This window comes from Barbus barbus (genome assembly GCF_936440315.1).
Source record: "Barbus barbus genome assembly, chromosome: 50".
In the NCBI taxonomy this organism is placed as follows: Eukaryota; Metazoa; Chordata; class Actinopteri; order Cypriniformes; family Cyprinidae; genus Barbus; species Barbus barbus.
In genome coordinates, this window is record NC_136728.1 from 11,655,013 (window position 1) to 11,677,659 (window position 22,647).

The window sequence follows — 22,647 nt, forward strand, 5'->3', positions numbered from 1 at the left end:
ATCACGCCAGGTATAAGTCACTGATTTGGTGGATGCCTTTCATTCCTAAAAAATATGACAAAGACACATTTAAAGCTATTTTATTAAGTAATACAAGTCTAAAATTAAATATACTTTCAACTTTACAGAATAAACACAACAGCAGATTGCAAACAGCTGAACATTCTTGAAAGGTCTATTGCAGCTCATTTTATGGGATGGGCCCTGCTCAAAATAAAAATTCTGTCATTTACTCATCTTCAGGTTGCTCCAAACCTGTTTGAGTTTCTTCTGTTTAGCACAAAAGAAGATATTTTGAAGAATGCGGGTAACCAAACATTTTACGGTAGCCATTCACTTCCATGGTTTGGAAAAAAAAATACTATGCAAGTCAATGGGTGCCATCAACTGTTTGGTTAACAACATTCTTCAAAATATTTTTTATATTTAACAGAAGAAAAATTGATACGGGTTCTGAATGACATGAGGGTGAGTAAATGATGACAGAATATTCATTTTTGGGTGAACTATCCCTTGAATCATTCTCAAACAATACCTTTGCATTTCACATAATACAAATACAGCAATTTTTATGTAAATCTAAAAACAAAATCGCATGATCTAAAAAAAAAAATCAAAATAATTCTAATATACACAAACTAAAAAAAAATAGTGGCACAATTAAAATTACACGATTGGATCTGAATGATTAAATCTATTTTTTTGTGGACTTATATGCTTCTTTGAGTTGCATTACTCTGTAGGGTGAAAAAAAAGATGCACAGAAAATTACTATTGTCTGTAATGTCTCTGTCTCTCTGCCGCTGAATCTGGGATTATAATTACTATCTAACTCCACCGGAGCGCAGAAGAACAGTGGAAGAGCTAATTACTGGTTTCAGAGCTGTATTTGCTGACAGATCAAACTATCAGCTGAATCTCAGCCAAAGAGGCTCTGTATTGTTCAGGCAGAAGGGCAGATAGTACAATATTAGCAGCTTCCAAGAAGATAACTAGGACTGTATCAATCTTAACCTCAATCCTTTAAAACAGACACTGTGAAACTGATCTAAGAGTAAAAAATGTTTCTACTCGCTGTTGAAACTGAAGTTGGATGAGGGCTCTGTTACAGATGGAGACGAGGGCCCGGCACTGGATACGGTACTGGGAGGGCTGCTGGCGTCTGCACATACAAACACACACAGAGTTAAAAGTCCTTGTCTTTCAGAATTTTTTTCATTTGTAGTTTTTGTCCTTTAAAAAAAAAAATCCTTTAATTTAAATCCTTTAAATTTAATAAATGTCATAATCATTCATTTAATCAAATTTATTTTAAATGAAATGGCATCTAATTTTAGTTGGAAAAAAATATATTTTTTAGTTTAGACATTTATGCACTACTGTTCAAAAGTCTAGGATCTGTAACATTTTTTAAAATGTTTTTGCTTATATGCTCACCAACGCTGCATTTATTTGGTCACAAATACAGTAAAAATAAGAATAGTGTCCAATATTATAATTATTCTATTTTCATATATTTTCAAATCTAATTTATTATGATGGCAAATCTGAATGTTCAGCATCAGTACTCCAGTTTTCAGTGTCATGTGATCCTTCAGAAATTCTAATATGCTCATTTTGTGCTTAAGAAATATTTCTTATTATTATCAATCTTGAAAACATCTGATACACTTTTTATGTATTTTTGATGAATAGAAAGTTCAAAAGAACAGCATTTATTTAAAATATTTTATGCAACATTATAAATGTCTTTACAGTCACTTTTGATCAATGTAATGCATCCTTACAAAAAAAGTATTAATTTAAAAAAGAACATTTTTGAACAGTAGTATATATAACGTTTTAAATATTAATTTACAGTAATCATCCTTTATCCTAACACAACACTGGCTCAACCAATCGCGTGATTTTGGGGTGGGGCTTCAGTATCTGAATAACCAATAGCAATTCCAATTGGTACCGCTTGTGTCACAGTAATCGATCACAGCACTTGAAATTAATCTTTAAAAAACATAATATAAAGTCAACCAAACTAGAACCTGTTGGCAGATTCTGAGTATTTGTTTCATAAATTATCATTTCACATGACCACATTTATATAACCAATATCCTGCTGTATTGTCCTACATAAAGAGCCTCATGGAACTAATGTTACATAACCAAAAACAGAACAATAACACTATTAATCTGAAAGATACTTTTGTCTTCCAGCATGTTCCTGGCCCCACTTTCACAAACAATGATATTATAGTAAATGGGTTACAAAGAGGCAGACAACGCAGTGACTAACGCAACCTAGATTTTTACTGAAAGCTGCTCCTAAAGCCACAGACTGAACATAAATCACTAAACTCTCAGGGGAAACTGCGGCATTAAAAGCCAACAGTAATCATCTAAATGGCAGAGCTAAAAACTAGAATAGACCTGACAACTTAACTAAATGTTGCACCAAATAAGAGGTTTCAAGTCTCGTCCAGTAAGAGTGACCATTTAAAGTGCCCACAAAAGTACCTTATCCTAATGAAAAAAGGTACTATGACAGTTATAAGATGAAAATATCATGTCAAACACTCGCCAAACAATTAACTAAGTACACCTGTTCAACTGCTCCTTAATACAAATATGTAATCAGCCAATCTCATGGCAGCAATTCAATACATTTAGGCATGCAGACATGGTCAAGATGATCTGCTGAAGTTCAAACAGACCATTAGAAAGGTGATTTGAGTGACTTGGAACATGGCACAGTTGTTGGTACTAGACAGGCTGGTTTGAGTATTTCTCAAACTGCTGATCTATTGGGATTTTCACACACAAACAACCATCTCTAGGATTTAACTTTGTTACTGACCATGTCCTTTATGACCACAGTGTATCAATCCTGTGATGGCTACTTTCAGCAGATGTGTCATGTCACAAAAACTCAAATTGTATCAAACTGGTTTCTTGAACATGACAATGAGTTCACTACACTCATATGGCCTCCAAAGTCACCAATCCAACAGAGCATGTTTGGGATACAGTGGAAGGGGAGACTCGCATCATGGATGTGTAGGCGACAAATCTGGAGCAAATGCATGATGCTATCATGTCATTATGGACAAAAATCACTCTGGAATGTTTAAACAACTTGTTGAATCTATGCCATGGAGAATTAAGGCAGTTCTGAAGGCAAAAGAAGGTCCAAGCAAGGTGTACCTACTGTAATAAAGTGGGTGTATATGATGGTAAAATGAAGTATACTCACACCAGAGAGTCTGTGAAGCTGCTTGGTTCCGGACCGGGGTTGATATTGGCATCTCCAGATTATCAACATCTATGGATGGCTGGGAGTGTGACTCAAACATGGCAGACAGGGCTAAAGAGAGAGAAAAAAAAAAAAAGAATATACACTCATAAAAAAAAAAGAAAAAAAAAGTGTTTTCTCACAGAAGAATCATTTTTGGTTTCCCCAAACAATCTTTAAGTGGACTGTTGTTTAAAACCATTTTTAGTGTGAAGAACATCTTAAAAATCGAAAGAACCTTTTTCCACCAATAAAAAAACGTTTGTGGACTTGAAAGGTACTATGGATGTTAAAGGTTCTTTATGGAACACTAAGGCCTATTTTAAATGTAAGTGGCAATTCGGACAATTTAAGCAGTTTATAGCTATACATTGGTGTTTGCTGTCAGTTCAGTGTAAATAATTATAACTAAGTGTGTGATTAATATCCTAATGTAAAATAGATTTCATGACAATCAAGAACGTCAAAGTATTCATTCACTTACATTTGAGCCTCTTGAATTGTGTCTCGCTTCCGTTCTTACACAACGTGGTGAGGAACTCGTCCACCTGCTTAAGGGACAGCGAGTTGTGCAGTGTCTCCAGTGGATAGATGGAGGGCACCAAGGAGCAACCTTCAAACCCTGCACCAACACATGGTCCAAAACATAAACTTTTTCAGTGGCAGCCATCATTACAGATATCCCATGAACACACACTGAGCTCTTGTACGGAGTATGAAGCCAACCTCTTGTGACCTACAAGCACTGCATGGCCAAACAAACACCACCCAACACCATTTCGCCAATCTCAAAGATGGAACAACAGCACCATGATGCAACTGGAATCGCAATGTTCCATGTTGGCTTGTGACACATCTTTACAATTAATTTGATGAAAATGAACAAGTTCTAGAACTTCAGTCCACTAACAAAGTGTTTTGCATTTTGTTTGCAAGGCATTAGTAGTTTAACGCAGAGAATTAGGACGGACTGCTGCAGACTAATAAACCAATTAGAAGCTTTACATGTTTAACTAACCAATAAAAAGATTAGAGAAACTGTCATTTAAAAAATAAAACAAGTGCAATGCTGGAGAAACACACTTTAATGACCCCAGTACATTGAAATGGATTTAATTACTTCTTCGGCTGCTAATGTCTTTAGGTTAGAGATAATGGAACTAGATGATAGAGAAAATGTGTAAATGGAAGTGGTATGCTTCCCAGTTTAATAATGAAAAAAAAGAACAGTTACTCAGAAGCAGTTTAATTCATCACTTTATAAGATATGAAAGATTTGCATATTGTTAAAATAATCTTTCTTTCTTTATCTCACAAGCCGGGTGCACTGTAGTCTTTTACAATAGTTGGTAATCAGATTGAACTGTGTGGCCTTGTGTAACTTGAGAACTTAGTTAGTGAGTTGAATTTTCTGAACGAATCAGTCCTGATTTATGAACAAATCATTTTGAGTTTCAAAAGAGCAATAACAATATACAGTTTGGATAATGTTATTCATTTAACTCTACTGAAATCAAGTGTGCCAGGCTGCTTGTTTTGCATAGCAAATATAGTCATGCAGTTTGTACACACCATATGGCAGGCAATAAAAATGCAATTCAAATACAAAACCTTTGAATGATTTAAGGGCACAAGCAATGTTTGATGCACATTCATGTTCCTTACAGGTTACACAAATATTGTTTTATATTCTATTGAGAAGTTTGGATTTTTTATGCTTATTAAGTGTATTAATATTCAAAATAACTTCAAAAATGTATATTTTGTATTATATATATTTTTTTATTTATTTATTTTTTTTTTTGCTATATTTTTATATTTTGTATTTTAATATATAATTAATTTTATTTTACATTAATTTATTTCTTATTATTGTTGTTATTATGTGGAAAACAGTTATGCTGCTTAATATTTCAAAAGAACAGCAATTATTTGAAATCAAATTTTATATTGAACATCAATAATCTGGTTTCCACAGATTTATAAAAGCAATATGCCACTAGAGGTCACTGATTTGATTGTTACATAGATTTTTACCATGGTTAAGAGGGTATTAGGGCACAAAGCATGAGAACACTCAGTAATGGTGGTAAAATAAATGTAACTACGGGCCTCTTGTACATAATGTTCTGTCTTGGGAAATGGTAACATTTCGCCAATCAAGTTACTCTAATAAACATGTAAAAATCTGCAAGAGCATTATACTTACTCTATGTAGACGTCAACATAAGCAAGTGATCTTCACATTCACCAAGCCATATGTACAGGCATGCGGTAAGAAAAGAGGAACAGAGGTTATGAGATGCTATATAGCACAAAGAAAGAAACGTGATTGAGTGAAGAAGAGCAAGAAGTCAGATAAAAGAGAAGAGCAGATAACTGTAACGCTTTGGTATAAGCTGAAGCATCACACACTTTGCATGTGTACATCAAAAATGAGGTAATAAGACTCGAAAGTAGGGGAAGGACTGAGCAAGTGACAAGAGTGCTGACCAGAGAGGCATTCTGGGGGTTTCTGGCCAGCACGGAGCAGGCGGTGGTGGTAGGAGCAGCAGTGTAGGTGATGGAGCCCAGCTAATAGCTTTACCCACTGATGCTCATGTAAGAGCGCTACAGGAGAGAGAGAATGATGACGACAGAAAGGACTGAATGGATGCAAGAGGTGAAGGTTAACAACAGAGAGGGATAACAAATGTCCAGGGACAGCAATTGTGGGAAAACAGAGGAAAGACAGAAAGGAAAGAGTAATAAGTAAAGTACTATCAATTAACTATCAACTATCAAAGAAAGAAAGAAATACTGTAAAGCAGAGGAGAAGAAAGAAGGTAAGGAGTAGTGTTCTTTTTTTAAAGTATTAATTTGTAAAAAGTAAATAAGTACATATACTTTTATTTACTACCATTTAAAAAACAGGAATTAAAGTACTATTTATTTATAATTTGTGATTTTATTAATAAAAATGTCACTTTTTATGAAAATATATCACTATTGCTTTGTTAATTATACTGTTAATTATTGAGGATGGGGAGTCAGATTGATAAGCAGGATAATTCAAATCCACTGAGAAACAGGAGGAAAACACTGAGTTACAGGAGGCAGAGTAGGAGGACAGGAGGGAGAGGAATGAGGTAAGCAAAGATGTGGCAGAGATGGAGGAGGGATGGTGTGGGCTGTAGGGATTCGGGAGGGAACTAAACACTGCAGGTTGAGGGGGAACAAAGGGATGACAGAGATGGAGGAGGAGGAGGAGGAAGGAGAGGCCACTGCAGCACACAGCAATCCTCTGCCTTAACCCCTGCTGAGATGTTTTTGCCAGTGACTCAGCAACATACAATTAATGAGCTGAAATTAATGTTTTTGGTTTTGTCAGGACCTACAACTATTTTCAGAGGCAACTAGAGTGCAATTAGAGTCCCTGTAAGAAGCCAACTCTCCGAACAGAGCCTAAAGATTGAGCAAAGCTCTTTGCATCATCAACCAACGTTCAAATTATGCTATTTGTATTTGAATTAAACATTTGAATAGATTAGGTTTCACAGAGCATGCAAACACTCCTGAAGTTTCATAACATAGTGAGTCATTCATACAAAGTCAGCTATAACAAGCAGCAATAATCTTGCACTGAAGCTATTTTCTCATGCGCTTCTGTTAATTAATTTTTAAAGAGCATAAATATTTTACTGCATAATGCACAATATCATCTAACCAATATAGTGTAGGTATATCTGTTTTAGACTGAAAAATTCTAATTAATAATAGAAATAATCATTTGTAATTAAAACAGCAGTTTTTAGCTTGAAAAGGCAGCCCATTGAAACAAACAGTGATTAAATAATAAATAACCAAATTAATAATTAATAAAATTATGGACATAAATAGTGCAAAATGCAACGGATGTAAAACCGCAATAATTAATAATAATTATACAAACATTAATTATATAAAATTACAAAGTTAATAACATCAACCATGCAAAATGCTATTGATTTGTTATATTTGATAATTAAATGGCATAATTAATAATAAATAAAATAAGTAACGTCAATAATGCAAAAATGCTATTGATGCAAAATTACAATAATTATACAAATAATTAAATATGTTACAATATTAATAATAAATTAAATAATTGACATCAACAGTGCAAAACACATACTTGGTTTAAGGGGTGAAGATGTTTTTATTTTTCAATAAAACAGCAGGCTGCATCTGTTTTCTGAGTTTACTAACTAGATTTTAATGACTTGATTAACTTGGTCTGTACTGTACATTTTTTCCTCATGATCTGCAGCTTAAATGGGTCAGCCCAACATTTTTTTCACTTTAAATCGGATTTAGAAATTGGATAAAAATGGTTTTTAAACAGTAGGCCAACAAGTTCAACCGCATCATGTATTAGAGCCTGCGATTCTACAACAAATGTAAAACCTAGTCCTGATGCACTGCTAATGCCATTTCAGTGGGAAAAGAGAATTTATTTATTTGTGCTGACAGCATGTAAATCTTCCTGGTCTTGACAAATATGCTTAATGGCTGGAAAAATGACTGACACATGTTGATAGGAAACACATGGTTAGTCTGTCTGAAGGGTTTTGAGACTCGTGGCAAAAATGAGTTTCCATCAAGCAGTGTTAAATAGTCAAATGAAATAAGCAGAGTTGTATCACTTCAACTCTTCCCTATGCTGTACGGTGTGGAGAAAAACACTTCAACCTCACCAAAACCGGTCTGAACTCAAATCCCTACAGAGACGCCCACATTCGACAAAGCCTTGTGCTAAACATATGCATCATTTTATCAGCAACAGACTTGCTTCATGAGCAAACTTGTGAATGTGAATATAATGATCATAAATGTCTCTCAAAAGTCTCAAAATGTAAGACCAAAAACAAAGTCAAACACTTGGTAAATACTAACTGAAGCTGACACATATTTCAACAATAAATAAGATAATGCAAATATAAAGCACTGCATACATAAACAAGTTTGTTTAAATAAAAAAAAAACATAATTCTCATAAATTTCATTTCAATCAAGATAATGATTAAAGTACAAACAGATGTTAACCCTCACCCCATTAGCATCTAGAAATTCTATTCTTTAAAACAAAACACATTGACTTGAGAAGTAAAACTGCACATGATATTAAAAGCATCAATTAAAACAACTGCAGTGTTATTTTAGTATCACTGAGATGAATGAATCAGCTTTTTAAAAATATTTTTCATTTTTATATATATATGGAGAGAGAGAGTTTTTATTTATATATTTATTATTATTATTTATTTTAGTATAATCAAACTAAACGAAATTGAAATGAAAAATATTGCCATAGCTGAAATCATTTTTTTATGGTTTTAATTCTAGTAATTAATAAATAAATAAAAACTAATTCTCTGAAAAGTCTTAATATCATGCAGATTTTCCTCCTCAAATAAATATTTATATAATTATTAATTCTTCAATATTGATTAAGACTATTATTTCTTTTGCAATGAAGACGTAATACATATGCCATGTGATCATTAAAGCAGTAATGGTGGTGGAAGGGTTAACCATTTCTAAATCAAGTGGATCTACATGAAAGGTGTTCACACATTTTTCCACACAAACAGCAATATATCCAGAGTGATATATTCGGTGCACAACCCATGCATCTAGCCAATCAGAAGGCGAAATTAATTAAGATGGGTGTGTCTTGTGAATTTATATGAAAAAGGTGAAGAAAAGCCTTCCCGATTTACAAATTAAATGAAACAAAGAAAAATCACAAACGGTGCTAAATTACGAAGACTAGCAACAGCAGAGGGCATGCAGGAGAGTGCCAACAAAAAAACACGGACTCAAAAACGCCAAACATACCATTAGTCGGATGCCTGGCATATGACACAGAAAATCTCTTTACTGCCGGCATAGAGAGCAGCTCTGAGGAGATAAAAGAGGCATTCGGCATTACTCGTGTCACTGTGCCCTCGTCAGCTTTCGCTTTTACTCAAAACCACCAGCATTTTTAATCCTGCCACCATCATGCAATCTTCCTGTTCCTCGTAAAACCATCTATAACACGCAGGTTAAAGTAACAGTGGGGCCAGATGTTGCCCTTGAATGTGGAGATTGAGTAACAGAAAAAACAAAAACAACAGATGTCACAACAAACTACCCAGAATTCTCTGTGCTACAACATTCTTTTGGATGCAGCATGACATGGCAATATTTTGGGTGCTATTTCAAATGTCTTATGCGAGGTAATCCTCTATATCTCAGAGACACAGCAACACCATGTGGACAAAACTATTAATGCTGCTAAGAAAGTGAGGAGTGAACATTCATTTCAATTAGTGCTATTAATAATAATAAAAATAAATATAATAAAACAAGAATACTAATAATAAATAATTCATTTCAAATAATGTATTTAATCCTAACGGGGACTGAGAAAATGCATTGAAATTGGAGTGCAATTTCCAATAAATGTTTTGAAAATAACCATAATATCAGTTAGAGATTGTGGTAAAAGCAATAATTTGTGTTGCCATGGATATTATCCATCGCAAACACATCAGAAGCGTCATAGGACACTAAAATGTTTCCCTTTTGCATAAAAAAGCTTGCAAATTTGTGCAATTTAGCAAATTATGAAACAAATGTTTACATGCACATGCAGCATACAAATATGCAGTTTTAAGGTAGCAAAGGTGACAAATGATTAGTTATAACATTATTCGGTAACTGTGGAAACCTAATTTTCCTACGAGAGACACGGAAAAACAGCTAGACGCAAATAGTTTAGGAACAGCTCCTGCTGTGTTGTATGCTGGGACGTTTGTGATAATTTGAATCTTCAGGTCAAAAGTGGCTGAGGTACATTATAACCCTGTGCGTGTGTGTGTGTGTTTGGGACATACCGATTTGAGAAGACACACTCCTGATCGAGGAGGGTTTTTTGCGGGGAACTCGTGCTAGGTCTCTCAGGTTGGGGAAGGAGGCGCTGAAGAGGCCCGCACACTGGGCGCCTGCGTGTGGGAGGGAGACCGTGGGGTGGAGTGGTGGGGAGGGAGGGAGGGAGGGGGAGGCGATGGTTAGTAATGGTTAGTTTTCACAAGTGAACATGCAGCTCCACATTTGAAGAAGTTATCAGGATAGTTCACCCAAAAATTAATTGATCTATTCTAAAACATTTCTGAATTAAAAAAAAAAAAAAAATATATATATATATATATATATATATATATATATATATATTTTTTTTTTTTTTTTTTTTTTAAAGCATAAAGTAAAAAAATACCACCTGTAACACAAATGTTTTGTTTTTTTAAAGAACATGCAATTTAGTGCAATCTTTAATATATATTTTTCAGAATATTATTAAAATATTGTTTAAATATTACAAATTTTACTATAAATACTTTTTCACTTTATTTTATATTTTTATAATGCTCTTTTTATATTAATAAGTATAATATGTAAATAAATATTATATTATTTTAAATATATTATATAATAACTGTTAAAATATTATAAAATAAACATTTATAATTATAAAATTATCAAATAAAATGGCCAAGATGAAGTCTAAATGCAAATGTAGGAAAAACTTCCATTTTAAATGATTATTAAAACATAAAATTGTCTTAAATTAATAATTCATAATAGGAATAAAATATTTACCCTAAAAAATAACTACTAGGCTAACTTTGAAATTTTCTTATAATTACGTACTTAAATGGAAATGTTTGTTAAAAATCCAATAAGTTTTACAGAACCATATTATACCAAAACGAATGCAGATAACTTTGTACAAGCATTTTAAAATAGATTTTTAAAAAGATTTTGTCTTCTTGGACACTCATTTTTCACTGACCCATTTTTGACATTCATTTTTGGCTGAACTATTCCTTTAAGCTCTATTCCAAGCATATAGAGGCACTTTTTTTTTTTATAGAAAACCCAGTTAAACTACTGGTGCTCAGCTGGGAACATAAATATATTGCCAGTGCAGGTGGGTGAAACACTTGACAAATGTAATTTAAGGACTGCAGCTCTATAAGAACAAAAGCATATCACTTACTGCAACCACTAGAGGGTAGTACTGAAAAAAACAGCACTTGTTTACAAGCTCAAATGAAAGACATGCCAAATGTAACATGCACTTAGTTAAAAAATAGTGATATGCAAATCATGCTTTAAAGGTTTAGTGAAGTGCAAACAGCATTAGCCACAATCTCTAAACATTATTCAACGTCGAGCCTACGAAACACTGCCTTGTCAGCTTGTAAATGTTCTTTGAAGATAGAAATAGTATGGACAAGAATAGCAGAGAAGGTCCTGCCAGCAGCCATATTTAGACCACTACTGGCAGCATGGATGCATTTCCGACGCACGTGATTTAAATAAACTTGAGCAAGGTCCTTGAACTGTGTCATTGGTGCTAAACAGAAACAAGCGTGTTTAACAGTCAACCGGGACGGGTCACTTAAGAGGTTTTTCCAATGAGACCAATGACAGGAGAGATGTGCTACATGAAAACAACACAAGTGAAATGTAATTCCCACCTAGCCCGCTGGGTTTGATCTCAGGTGACTGACGAGAAGATGATGGGAAGATGCGATACGCCAGTCCTCGAGAAGAAGTGTTGCTCTCTGAAAGAGCCTGCAAAGAGAGGAAAACAAAATCATATGGACGAACATAAAAAGAAACAACAATAGACATTTACACAAAACAGCATTGCTAATTGTTTTAGCACAAACATTCCTTCTTTAAATTCAAAATAAATTCAGCTTGTTATTAAGTTTTTAAATTATACCCCTCTATGATGACCCCTGTGAAGGAATATAAATGTTATATATTTTTAAATATACACAACAGTTCAAAGATTCAAACATGATCCTTCAGAAATCGTAATATGATGATTTGGTGCTGAAGAAACATTTCTTAATGCTGAAAACAGTTGTGCTGCTTAATATTTTTGTTGAAACCAGGATACATTTTTTCAGGATTTTTTCAATTTAAGTAGAAAGGCAAAAATAAGTTTATTGTATATAAGTTTTTTGTAACATTATAATTGTCATTACAGTCACGTTTGATCAATTTAAGGTTTTTAAGTTTTACTCAAAAGTATTAATTAAAAAAATATGTATTACAGAGCTCAAACATTTGAAATTGTTATACTATGTGAGAAAATATTACTTTATGTTCTATTATCAATATTTTTGTAATGAAACATAACACTGTTTCCAAAATTAAATAATTGCATTTTATACTGTCATTAAGGCAAATTGTTAAAATGTCATCCAAAACATTTTATCAGTATCTTAATTTGACAACACTTTGCTTAAAGCCTTTATGTATAACGCATTATAATTATTCATAATAAGCATTGTAATGCACGATATCTTGTCGTAAATTATTATAACCAAATTTAAAATGCATTATGTAACAATGAATTGATAAGTGTTATAATGTATTAACTGTGGTTACAATTATTCATGATATTGTACAACGCATTATAAGGTTTGAAAACTACTTTTATAATGCATTACACAATGGCTTTAAGTAAAGTATTACCCGTTACATGTTAATTTTCTTCTCAAATTTTCACAGAATGCCATCTCATGAAATTAGACTATATGGTCTTCACAAAATTATTCACAAAACTCACTGCTATTTGCTATTATTACCACACAGTTAAATGAATTTCATTTAAAATAAATGTGTGTGTCCATTTTTTTATTATGGCAGCAGTTCATCAAATAAAGAAAATTAAAGCCTACTAGAAGAGCCTATAATAGAGTACTGTACCTCCATAGATCCAGCCTTTCGGCCTCGTATGAGTGGCGACTTCCTCTGAATGCTGATTGGCTCAGTCAGCACAGCTCTGTCGGTCTCGTCTTGGGAAAGGTCTTCAAGACTGCCTGGGTCTGTCTGCTTCTCGTGGTTCTGTTACATGTGAAATGGAAGTGTTGGAAGTGGTCCAGCATGCAATATTTCTTAGAAAGTTGTACATAAAATCCAAGGTTGAGCAGAGGAATGTGGTCCGAAATAAATATAGATGTATAATTTATGGGGCGACTGAAACGCATACCTCGGAAGAGGCAGGCCGGAAGCCAAAACCCATTGGTGCATTATCCTCATCCTTGCACCCCTTCACTCCCGGGCTAAAGTGCAACTCTACGTGAAAACGTTCCTCTGAGGAGGGGTCCTACAGACACAAATGTCAGCATATAAAAGCAGCAACGAAATTGAGTACAAAGAGCTGACGCCACATCTCATACCTTGTTATTGTCCTCGTACAGCATTATAACAATCTGTGTCATATAGTTGAGTTCGGTTACAGCGCCGAGGTAGTCCATAGCCTGCTTCCACTGTTCATCTTTTTGCTCCTAAACAGATACGGATAAGATAAAACAAGTAGTAACCTGCATTACACATGATGCGGGGCATCATGTGCATGTTTGATGTTTGTTTACTCACGTCTAACAGGCCTCCGTAGCGAAAGATGTTAAGCAGGGAGTGTACGTGGCTCTCGCTGGTGAAATACAGCCGGGTTCGAACATGTCGACCCGGAGACATCACGCCCCGGGAGTACCTGAACCACCAGGAGGGATGAAATACACAACATGATCACTCACAGGTTCTGAGTCTGCTGAGCTTCTACAACAATGTGAAATTGTATAATACGATAGCTGAAGTACATACTGCATGGTTTTTATGGAAAAGTGGAAACTTTTAAGTATGCATTAAGACAGACTAGTGATGTCAAAAGTCAACAGAAATTTTAAAACGGTCTATGATGGCAGTACTATTAAATCAACAATAAATAAAATATAAATAAAATAATATATAAATATACAATATAAAAAATATAAATAAACAATATATAATTATTTTTACAAATACAATTTTTTTTTTTAATGTTGGAACATTTGTTTATGTTTGCTAAAGTTTGTTTTGCTATTTTAAATACTATTGTCAACAACAACAAAAAAGTGTGAAAAATGTTCATTTCATTGAAAAAACCTGTATGGATTTTAGTGCAAGCAAAATGGACTACATTTTGACAAAGATTTTCATTAAAATACAATAACTATGCCTAAAACCAAAAGAAATCTTTAAACATCAAAACTTTAAAAAAAAAATATACAATACAAATTTATACATTTTTCAAAATGTTGAAAACTTTTGGTCTGGTCTAGTTATTTGACAAATCAACAACAAAAAATAAAAATGCTGACAAAATGTTATGCTATTTTAGTGCAGAAGTAAAATTGACTACATTTAATAAACATTAACATAGATTACATTTATAATTATTTAATAAATATGGCATAATAAACATTTATCAAAATACAATAACTGACAAAAAAAAAAAACAATATCAATATCAACCATATTGAAAATAAATCAATCTATAAATAATTATACAGTTTTCAAAATGCTGACAAATTTGGTTGGGTAAAGTTTAGATTGCTGAAGTCTGAAAAACATATTACATATTAATTTTTACATATTACTGCCAACAAAAAACAAAAATGTTATTTTTACTGACAAAAACGGTTCACCATTTAGTGCAAGTAAAATGGATATCAATTAATAAATATGACATGACAAAGCTTTTCATCAAAGCACTATGGCCAATAAATAAATAAATACATAAATAAATAAAAGGTAAAAGTTGAGCACAAGGGGTCTTGAGTAAAAAACAAAAAAGCATGCATGGATGCTGAAGTGGAGTGTACTAATAGTAATTTAACACACTATACAGGATGTACAGTATTATATGCAAAATGTGATTTAACTTTCACTCTGTCAAAGAGTTAGGCACTGTACCCCGGTACAGAGACTCACAGTGGATGCAGCTTGTTGACAGCCTCGTCCTCATGTGTTCTCTGAAGATCCAGCTGAATCTTCTTGACCAGAGGCAGGCAGTAGGCACTGGCGATATCCAGCTTCTCTGCTTTAGTGATTCCATACTCCTGAAAGACAGCGTGTATGCAGCTAACAGCAAGATGAACGAGAATAAATTAACACTATTTGCAGCGTTTATCGATTCCTCTACCTGTGGGATAATGATGTCTGCAAGTGCTCTGGACAGACGGAAAAGCTCCAGCGTGTCCTCCAGACCCAAAGAAGAATTGTGTTGGGTGTCGTATTTCACACAGTCATATATGTCTGGGATCTTACTGATGTCATAGCGGCCGTTCTTCGTGCGGAAGTCACGCTCCAGTTTGGACCAGCGTTGCAGCATGAGCTCCAAAGTCTCACTGTGGTATAGCTGCAGATCTGTGAAAAAATAAAAAAATAAAAATTATTTTACTATTCAAAACTACAGCAAGTAAGAAGCCAAAGAAGAGGGCAAACCTGCAGATTTGGGGTCTTCCAGCCTTTTACAGATTTGACAAGTAAGGCTTTTAATGAGTGTGTGAACTCGGTCACAAGTACTGACTGGATTGACAATTACCCCCATAGAGTTCACCAAAGATGGGCTGCTTGTTGGAGCCAACTTAAAGAGACAGGACAAATTGAAGACTAGTTTAGTTAGACTGAGATTTTGAGCCATTTTTAAATAAGCAGTTGTAACTTGCTTCACCTTGCTGTAGTCCTCCTCATTGAACTCTTTGTTCTTCTGCATGATCTCATGTAATCGAGCTTTGACTCTCTGCTGGCAGTCAGTGAGAGAGTCGCTGTCGCTGTCCAGCAGTCCATTCATGTTGGCACTCTTCACCATCTGAACGAGGATTGGAGTCAACTCTCCTTCCAGTGCTAACAGACCCTGATTACGGCCACACGTAAAATTTAAATTAATGTGTGAAATAATCACTGGGGGGGCAACAAAAAATCTAATTTAAACTTGGATAAAATAAATACGATTTTTAAAAAATTTTTAAATGTAAGATGCACCAAAAAAATAGATCATTTACATGTAATATAACATTTGAGTAAACAAATTTTAAAAACAAACCAAACATTAAAACTAAAATAACATGCCATTTTAGCATACAAATAACAAACAAGCAAAACAACACAATTTTGAGTGCCACTGTAACTCTATTGTGGTTTATATCAATCCCATCTAAAAGCATTATGTAATACCAACATACCCAGCAGACAAAACCCAACAAACCTTTGCAAAAGCTGCCGCAGTCATCTGCACACGGCCCTCATCTGATGCATAAATTTTGAGGTCATGGCGGTAAGTGCTGTGTAAACGGAGAAGGCCACAACCAGGGAAGCCGGCATAATCGCCTGCAAAATCAAAGAGAAACAGTCTTTGAAATAACAGCAATTACAAGACCAGAGCTGCAGATTCATTTGCATGTCCTGGAGCCATAGGAATGAATGAGCCTGAGTATACACACACATTCACATTACAAAACCACCATTTCCAAACCTACATAATGTGCTTTACAACCAACTGGCTGAAGATTTTCTCCACAAAAATAAAAAATCCATGCATTTCAATGCATCCACACTGTTGAAAGCATCCGGCAATATGGGTTTAGGTGCTTCTCACATGAGTGTTGCATTGCACTGTGTAGCAAACAGAACTGATTTAAGATTCCAGAACGGCCATTTTAGAGAACAGATGAGTCCCCTAAAACAAACCGACATTCACATAGGACGCATTCTTGTGGTCCATCGTTCTTTTTGTCCATGTAATCAAGTGTCAAATGGAGATATTTAGCTATTACGATGCAAGTAAAAAATTAAAAAAATGTTTTAACAATTTTGAGATGTACAGTGTACTTCATGAAGCTGGTTATTAATGCAAGACCATGTCTTGCATTATACTATTAAATACTATATACATAAAAAATTATTTAAAAGTCATAAATTATGACAAAATATCACAATAATAATGCAATAATTATGAAAAAAAGTTGAAATTGAGACAAAAAGTCATTTATGAGATAAAAAAAGCTAATTACATATTAAATCAATTTAATTATAATCTCAAACTTTAAGTTATGTCTTAATTATGATTTTTAAATCATAATTTAGACTTTGTCATAATTATGCTTTACAGTAGTATGTAAGTTTGACTTTTGAATCCCTTAAATATGACGTTTAATGCCCAAAGCATGTTTTTTTATTTTCTTATGTGGTGTTAACTGTCTTTCATAAAAAAAAGTTTAAACTATCTGAAAGATCTGGATGACACGGTCTTATTCCACCTATTTAGACAAGATATTGGACTGACATGCTTTGATATTGATGTAACAGATTGCTGAAATGATGGCACAGTAGTTAAATAAAGGTTTTTAAAGAAATCTCCAGAGAAATCTGTAGAAAATAAAACAATTTCAAACTCTCTACGCCGACAAAAATAAACTTACCAAAAAACAAAAAAAAAAAAACTCATGAACTATGATATTTTATCCTAGTATGTCAAAGTATGACCAATGTCCATATTATGGAATGTTCCACACAAAGCCGTGGCAAAAGCAAAGCATGGAATGTTCCTGTGGCGTCTTGTTTAGATTAGCTTAATGAGATGGATGTTAAGGAATTAAATTGAATGGGGCAGATGATGCATTAACCCAATATCAAGACCACGCACAATTCCAAAATCTCTTCTTACCACAGTCAATAGGGGACTCACAGCCAAGGGACCTGCAGCTGTCTAGTTAACAATTCAGGGTAAAAGAACACCACATTAACCAGCATTGTAAGATGCTGCTGACTCAGTCTGATGAGAGAAAATAGCTTGGTCTTTGTAAGTCTGTGAACTCTGACATTAATGAGTTACACTCAATTATTTACAGCTTGCAAATATGAACTCAAACTCGAGGTCAGGGGGGAAGTGATAGAACTACACAGGAAAGAATTCACAGCATGACTAAGAAGTTTTTGTAAGTGAGTATTGAAAGTTAAAGGTGCTACTTGAGGTAAAGAAATTATTCATTCCTCCCCGAGTCCTGCCCCTACATGCTTTTGTATGCCAAGCCCACTGAAAAAGCAGGTGGAACAGGTTTCCTGCCCAAAGCTATGAGCTTTGAAAAACTGAATCATTGCCCCACTACCTAAAAACTAGGGATGCAACGATACCATTTTTTCAGAACCAATCCGATCCGATGCTGAAAATTCTGAGTATCGGCCGATACCGATCTGATTCGATACCAGTGCAATTTTCTTTAAATCAATGTAGAATTTCTATACCTCTGTGTGCTGATCTGATCATCACTCTTTTGAGTGTTAAACACAATACACCAAATATAGACAACTTCATTTTAATGAAAAATAAATGAAAAAATATATAAATCATAATCTATGACAAAAAATACTATTATAAACTAGGTTAGTGGATAATTCAGCAGCAAAAGATACTCTAGTCTATAAGAATCATGGGTGCTCAATTTGATCAAATCTAAACTAGTGAAACAACATTATTTAGTGAGGAACAAATAAAAGTTAATAAGTAGAACTAAATCTGGTAAAATGTTACACATTGCTCTTTGTATTCAAGATTCAAGAGTTTTATTTGTCACATACACAATTATACAGAGTATAACCAGCAGTGAAATGTAGGTACCGCAATTATTGCAAAATACATTCATGAAAAAGTAAATATATTTATATAAATATACAGTGGGGCAAATAAGTATTTGATACACTGCCAATTTTTCAAGTTTTCCCACTTACAAAGAATGGAGAGATCTGTAATTTTCATCCTAGGTACACCTCAACTGTGAGAGACAGAATATTTTTAAAAATCCAGAAAATCACATTGTATGATTTTTGAATAATTAATTTCCATTTTATTGCATGAAATAAGTATTTGATACAATAGAAAAATAGAACTTAATATTTGGTACAGAAGCCTTTGTTTACAATTACAGAGGTCAGACGTTTCCTGTAGTTCTTGACCAGGTTTGCACACACTTCAGCAGGGATTTTGGCCCACTCCTCCATACAGGTTTTCTCCAGATCTTTCAGGTTTTGGGGCTGTCACTGGGCAACACAGAGTTTCAGCTCCCTCCATAGATTTTCTATTGGGTTCAGGTCTGGAGACTGGCTAGGCCACTCCAGGACCTTGAAATGCTTCTTACGGAGCCACTCCTTAGTTGCCCTTGCTGTGTGTTTGGGGTCATTGTCATGCTGGAAGACCCAGCCATGACCCATCTTCAATGCTCTTACAGAGGGAAGGAGGTTGTTGCCCAAAATCTTGCGATACATGGCCCCATTCAGCCTCGCCTCAATACAGTGCAGTCGTCTTGTCCCCTTTGCAGAAAAGCACCCCCAAAGCATGATGTTTCCACCCCCATGCTTCACGGTGTTGGGATGGTGTTCTTGGGATTGTACTCATTCTTCTTCTTCCTCCAAACACGGCGAGTGGAGTTTATACCAAAAAGTTCTATTTTGGTCTCATTTGACCACATGACCTTCTCCCATGCCTCTTCTGGATCATCCTAATGGTCTTTGGCAAACTTCAGACGGGCCTGGACATGTGCTGGCTTGAGCAGGGGGACCATGCGCGCGCTGCAGGATTTTAATCCATGACGGTGTAGTGTGTTTCTAATGGTAACCGCTGAGACTGTGGTCCCAGCTCTCTTCAGGTCATTGACCAGGTCCTCCCGTGTAGTTCTAGGCTGATCCCTCACCTTTCTCAGGATCATTGATACTCCACGAGGCTAGATCTTGCATGAAGCCCCAGTCCGAGGGAGATAGACAGTCATCTTGAATTTCTTCCATTTTCTAATACTTGCGCCAACAATTGTTGCCTTCTCACCAAGCTGTTTGCCTATTGTCCTGTAGCCCATCCCAGCCTTGTGCAGATCTACAATTTTGTCCCTAGTGTCCTTAGACAGCTCTTTGGTCTTGCCCATAGTGGAGAGGTTGGAGTCTGATTGATTGAGTGTGTGAATTCTTGCTGGTTGGTAGGTGATAAAATATTTATTTCATGCAATAAAATGGAAGTTAATTATTTAAAAATCATACAATGTGATTTTCTGGATTTGCACAGCATAGAAAAGTTCAAAGCACAAGGGCAAGAAATTTTGATGCGTGGTGTATTGTATCTTTGCAATAGTTTGAGCCTTTTAACAGTTTTAAATTTCAGTTACTGTGAGCTCTTGAAGAGAGTTTCATCGTTTTGACGGTCGTAACCGAACGTTGAATGCTGAATGGAGGATGACAGACTTTACGTGAACTTGAATTTAATGACTTAAATATTCATCTGTACCTCACATTAAACTATGAAACCGCTTCAGAACAGTTGAAATATAGTGCACGGAAACTTGATGGTGCTTTATAATGTTTTTATTGCTTTTGTGGGGTTTAACAATAACACAGAATAGTATACGCACAATATCAGATTTGGATCGATCTCATCTGACTGATAATGAGTATCGGATCGATGCATCCCTACTAAAAACAGACACAATATATTGGCAAAGCATCCAATTTATCAAGATCTCATGCAAAGGGAGCAAACAACTGTTCCTTTAAACAACTTAGGCTGGATTGACGAAAAGTTTCTTGAGGCAAAAATTAAAGGAAGAGCAAGCATACTTTGTTGGAATTCTTCAAATTTTAAAATTTTTATAATATTAATATCTCAATATATCTTCAATAATTAGTACTATTTGTATAAGTTTAAGTACACACATATTTTGGGGATTTAGAGCAGAGGCTATTCTGACTATAAGAGGATATTTTAATAAATTTTTAAAGTTAGAGTTTTTGTCACAATTGCAAGATATACACACTTTTTTCTCAGAATTGTGATATAAACTCAGAATTGAGAGTTATAAAGTCAGAATAGCAAGTTAAAAACAAAGCGAATACAAGTCTGTATCTTGCAATTCTTAGTTTATCTCGCAATTCTGATTTTTCTCTCAGAATTGTAAGAATAAACTCACAAATTGTAAGAATATCTCACAATTCTGACTACTCGCAATTGCATCATTATATGAGAAAAAAGTCAGAATTGTGAGTTTATTATCTCGCAACTCTGACTTCATTTCTCAGAATTGCAAAATAAAAAGTCGCAATTACCTTTTTTAGTGGCAGTAACTGGCTTTCATAGCTTTCTTACTGTTATGCACAAAATTATTTACAAAATACTTTTTAGGGCCACTATATTTCTAATCAGTTTATTAGAACAGCTTTCTGGTGCAAGTATAGAGTTATACCTTGTCCTCCAGGGTACATGCAACGAAAGGCTCGTCCAAGCTCCTCAGCCTGAACTCTACCCGCCGGCGTCAGCTCACCACCCCACTTCAGCACCAGCAGTAGAGACGGACCCTCCTTCAGAGCGTCTGCCATAGACACAGAGGGGTCAAAAGTGATGCAACAGCTATTTTAAATCAACATATATACATACTGTACACATACCTTCCTCCTCACTGGATGCTTTGGGCTGCCCATTTGGCAGGTAGGTCAGCTGAACCTTCCTGTTGATCCCTGAGAAATGGCCATACCTGAAAGACAATACACGGGGCGGGGAACATAAACATACCACCCCCTCTTAATAAGCATTCTCCCACTGAACAACACAGACAGCACGCATCAGACATAGCACTGGGCTCAAACCACTAGCAGGTGCTCTGTGGCCTCCATGTTTCTGGAAACATGTATCTGAGTGACCTTCCCAAACTGGCAGGGGTTAATCTGTGCCGTCCCAGGACTGTCTCTACTGGAATGACAGGCTTTGGGAGGAATAAAACGTGGCATCTGCAACAGTGTCACGTTTTTAAGTTACACAATACAGCAGGAGAGGTGGGGAATTCTGGAGAGTTGGTCTCCATAAATTTATTGAAAAATGTTTCAAAATATATTTTATATAAAGTAGGTTCAGTTCAATTTTTTTTTTATTTTTTTTTTTACAAAACATAATTTTAATATTGGCCAATTATCCCAAGTCATAATATCAAAATAATTATCGGCTCATTAATATTGGCCAGATTTGAAATATCAGTGTTACTAATTACTAATACATATCACTAATTTGATGCAACTTGGTCTAAATCCGGTCTAAAGGTGGTTCTTTATCTCACTGGCCAGAAACGGACTCTGGGGTGAATTTTCTCTGCTGCATTATGTTTAATCAAAGCAATGCACTTCCCCAAGCACCTGTTTCCTAGTTAATCCATGACCCTGAACAACCGATAATGTGTTGATTAGGTGCCTCTGTGAGGTGAGGGGGTCTGGAGGAAGTGAGGGATCGTGAGAGATTAGAAACACTATCAAAATGGCATGCAGATGCCACACAGAATTGCAAAAGGGATTCATCTCCAAGGTACGGTCAATTTTGGAGCCCTCATTAAAGTGTCAGTAATTTGAACAAGATCTTGGGTTAATGAGGGTTATGATCCACTGTGCCTGCTTTCTAAAGAGATATGAGGGTGCGCACTGATTATCAT

The 22,647-nt window shown here is 35.0% G+C and overlaps 1 protein-coding gene across 3 annotated transcripts in view; it reads right to left on the bottom strand.

Annotated features, from left to right (window-relative positions):
• Positions 1-64: 64 nt before the first annotated feature.
• Positions 65-22,647, bottom strand: part of LOC306868285 (inositol hexakisphosphate and diphosphoinositol-pentakisphosphate kinase 1-like) — a 32,982-nt gene continuing 10,399 nt past the window's right edge. Inside the window, exons 14-29 of one of the 3 annotated variants that reach the window (XM_079414397.1) lie at positions 21,620-21,705; positions 21,418-21,543; positions 16,407-16,528; positions 15,873-16,055; positions 15,644-15,785; positions 15,342-15,565; positions 15,131-15,258; positions 13,757-13,871; positions 13,558-13,665; positions 13,368-13,484; positions 13,085-13,222; positions 11,839-11,935; positions 9,149-9,211; positions 3,771-3,908; positions 3,248-3,358; positions 65-1,162 (exon numbers count right to left, since the gene is read on the bottom strand). In XM_079414397.1, the coding sequence (XP_079270523.1) occupies positions 1,068-1,162; positions 3,248-3,358; positions 3,771-3,908; positions 9,149-9,211; positions 11,839-11,935; positions 13,085-13,222; positions 13,368-13,484; positions 13,558-13,665; positions 13,757-13,871; positions 15,131-15,258; positions 15,342-15,565; positions 15,644-15,785; positions 15,873-16,055; positions 16,407-16,528; positions 21,418-21,543; positions 21,620-21,705 (1,993 nt within the window). In that variant the 3' untranslated portion in view covers positions 65-1,067. Of the gene's footprint in view, positions 1,163-3,247; positions 3,359-3,770; positions 3,909-9,148; positions 9,212-10,191; positions 10,300-11,838; positions 11,936-13,084; positions 13,223-13,367; positions 13,485-13,557; positions 13,666-13,756; positions 13,872-15,130; positions 15,259-15,341; positions 15,566-15,643; positions 15,786-15,872; positions 16,056-16,406; positions 16,529-21,417; positions 21,544-21,619; positions 21,706-22,647 lie in introns of all 3 variants that reach the window. The other 2 variants (XM_079414396.1, XM_079414398.1) reach the window with 2 other exon arrangements.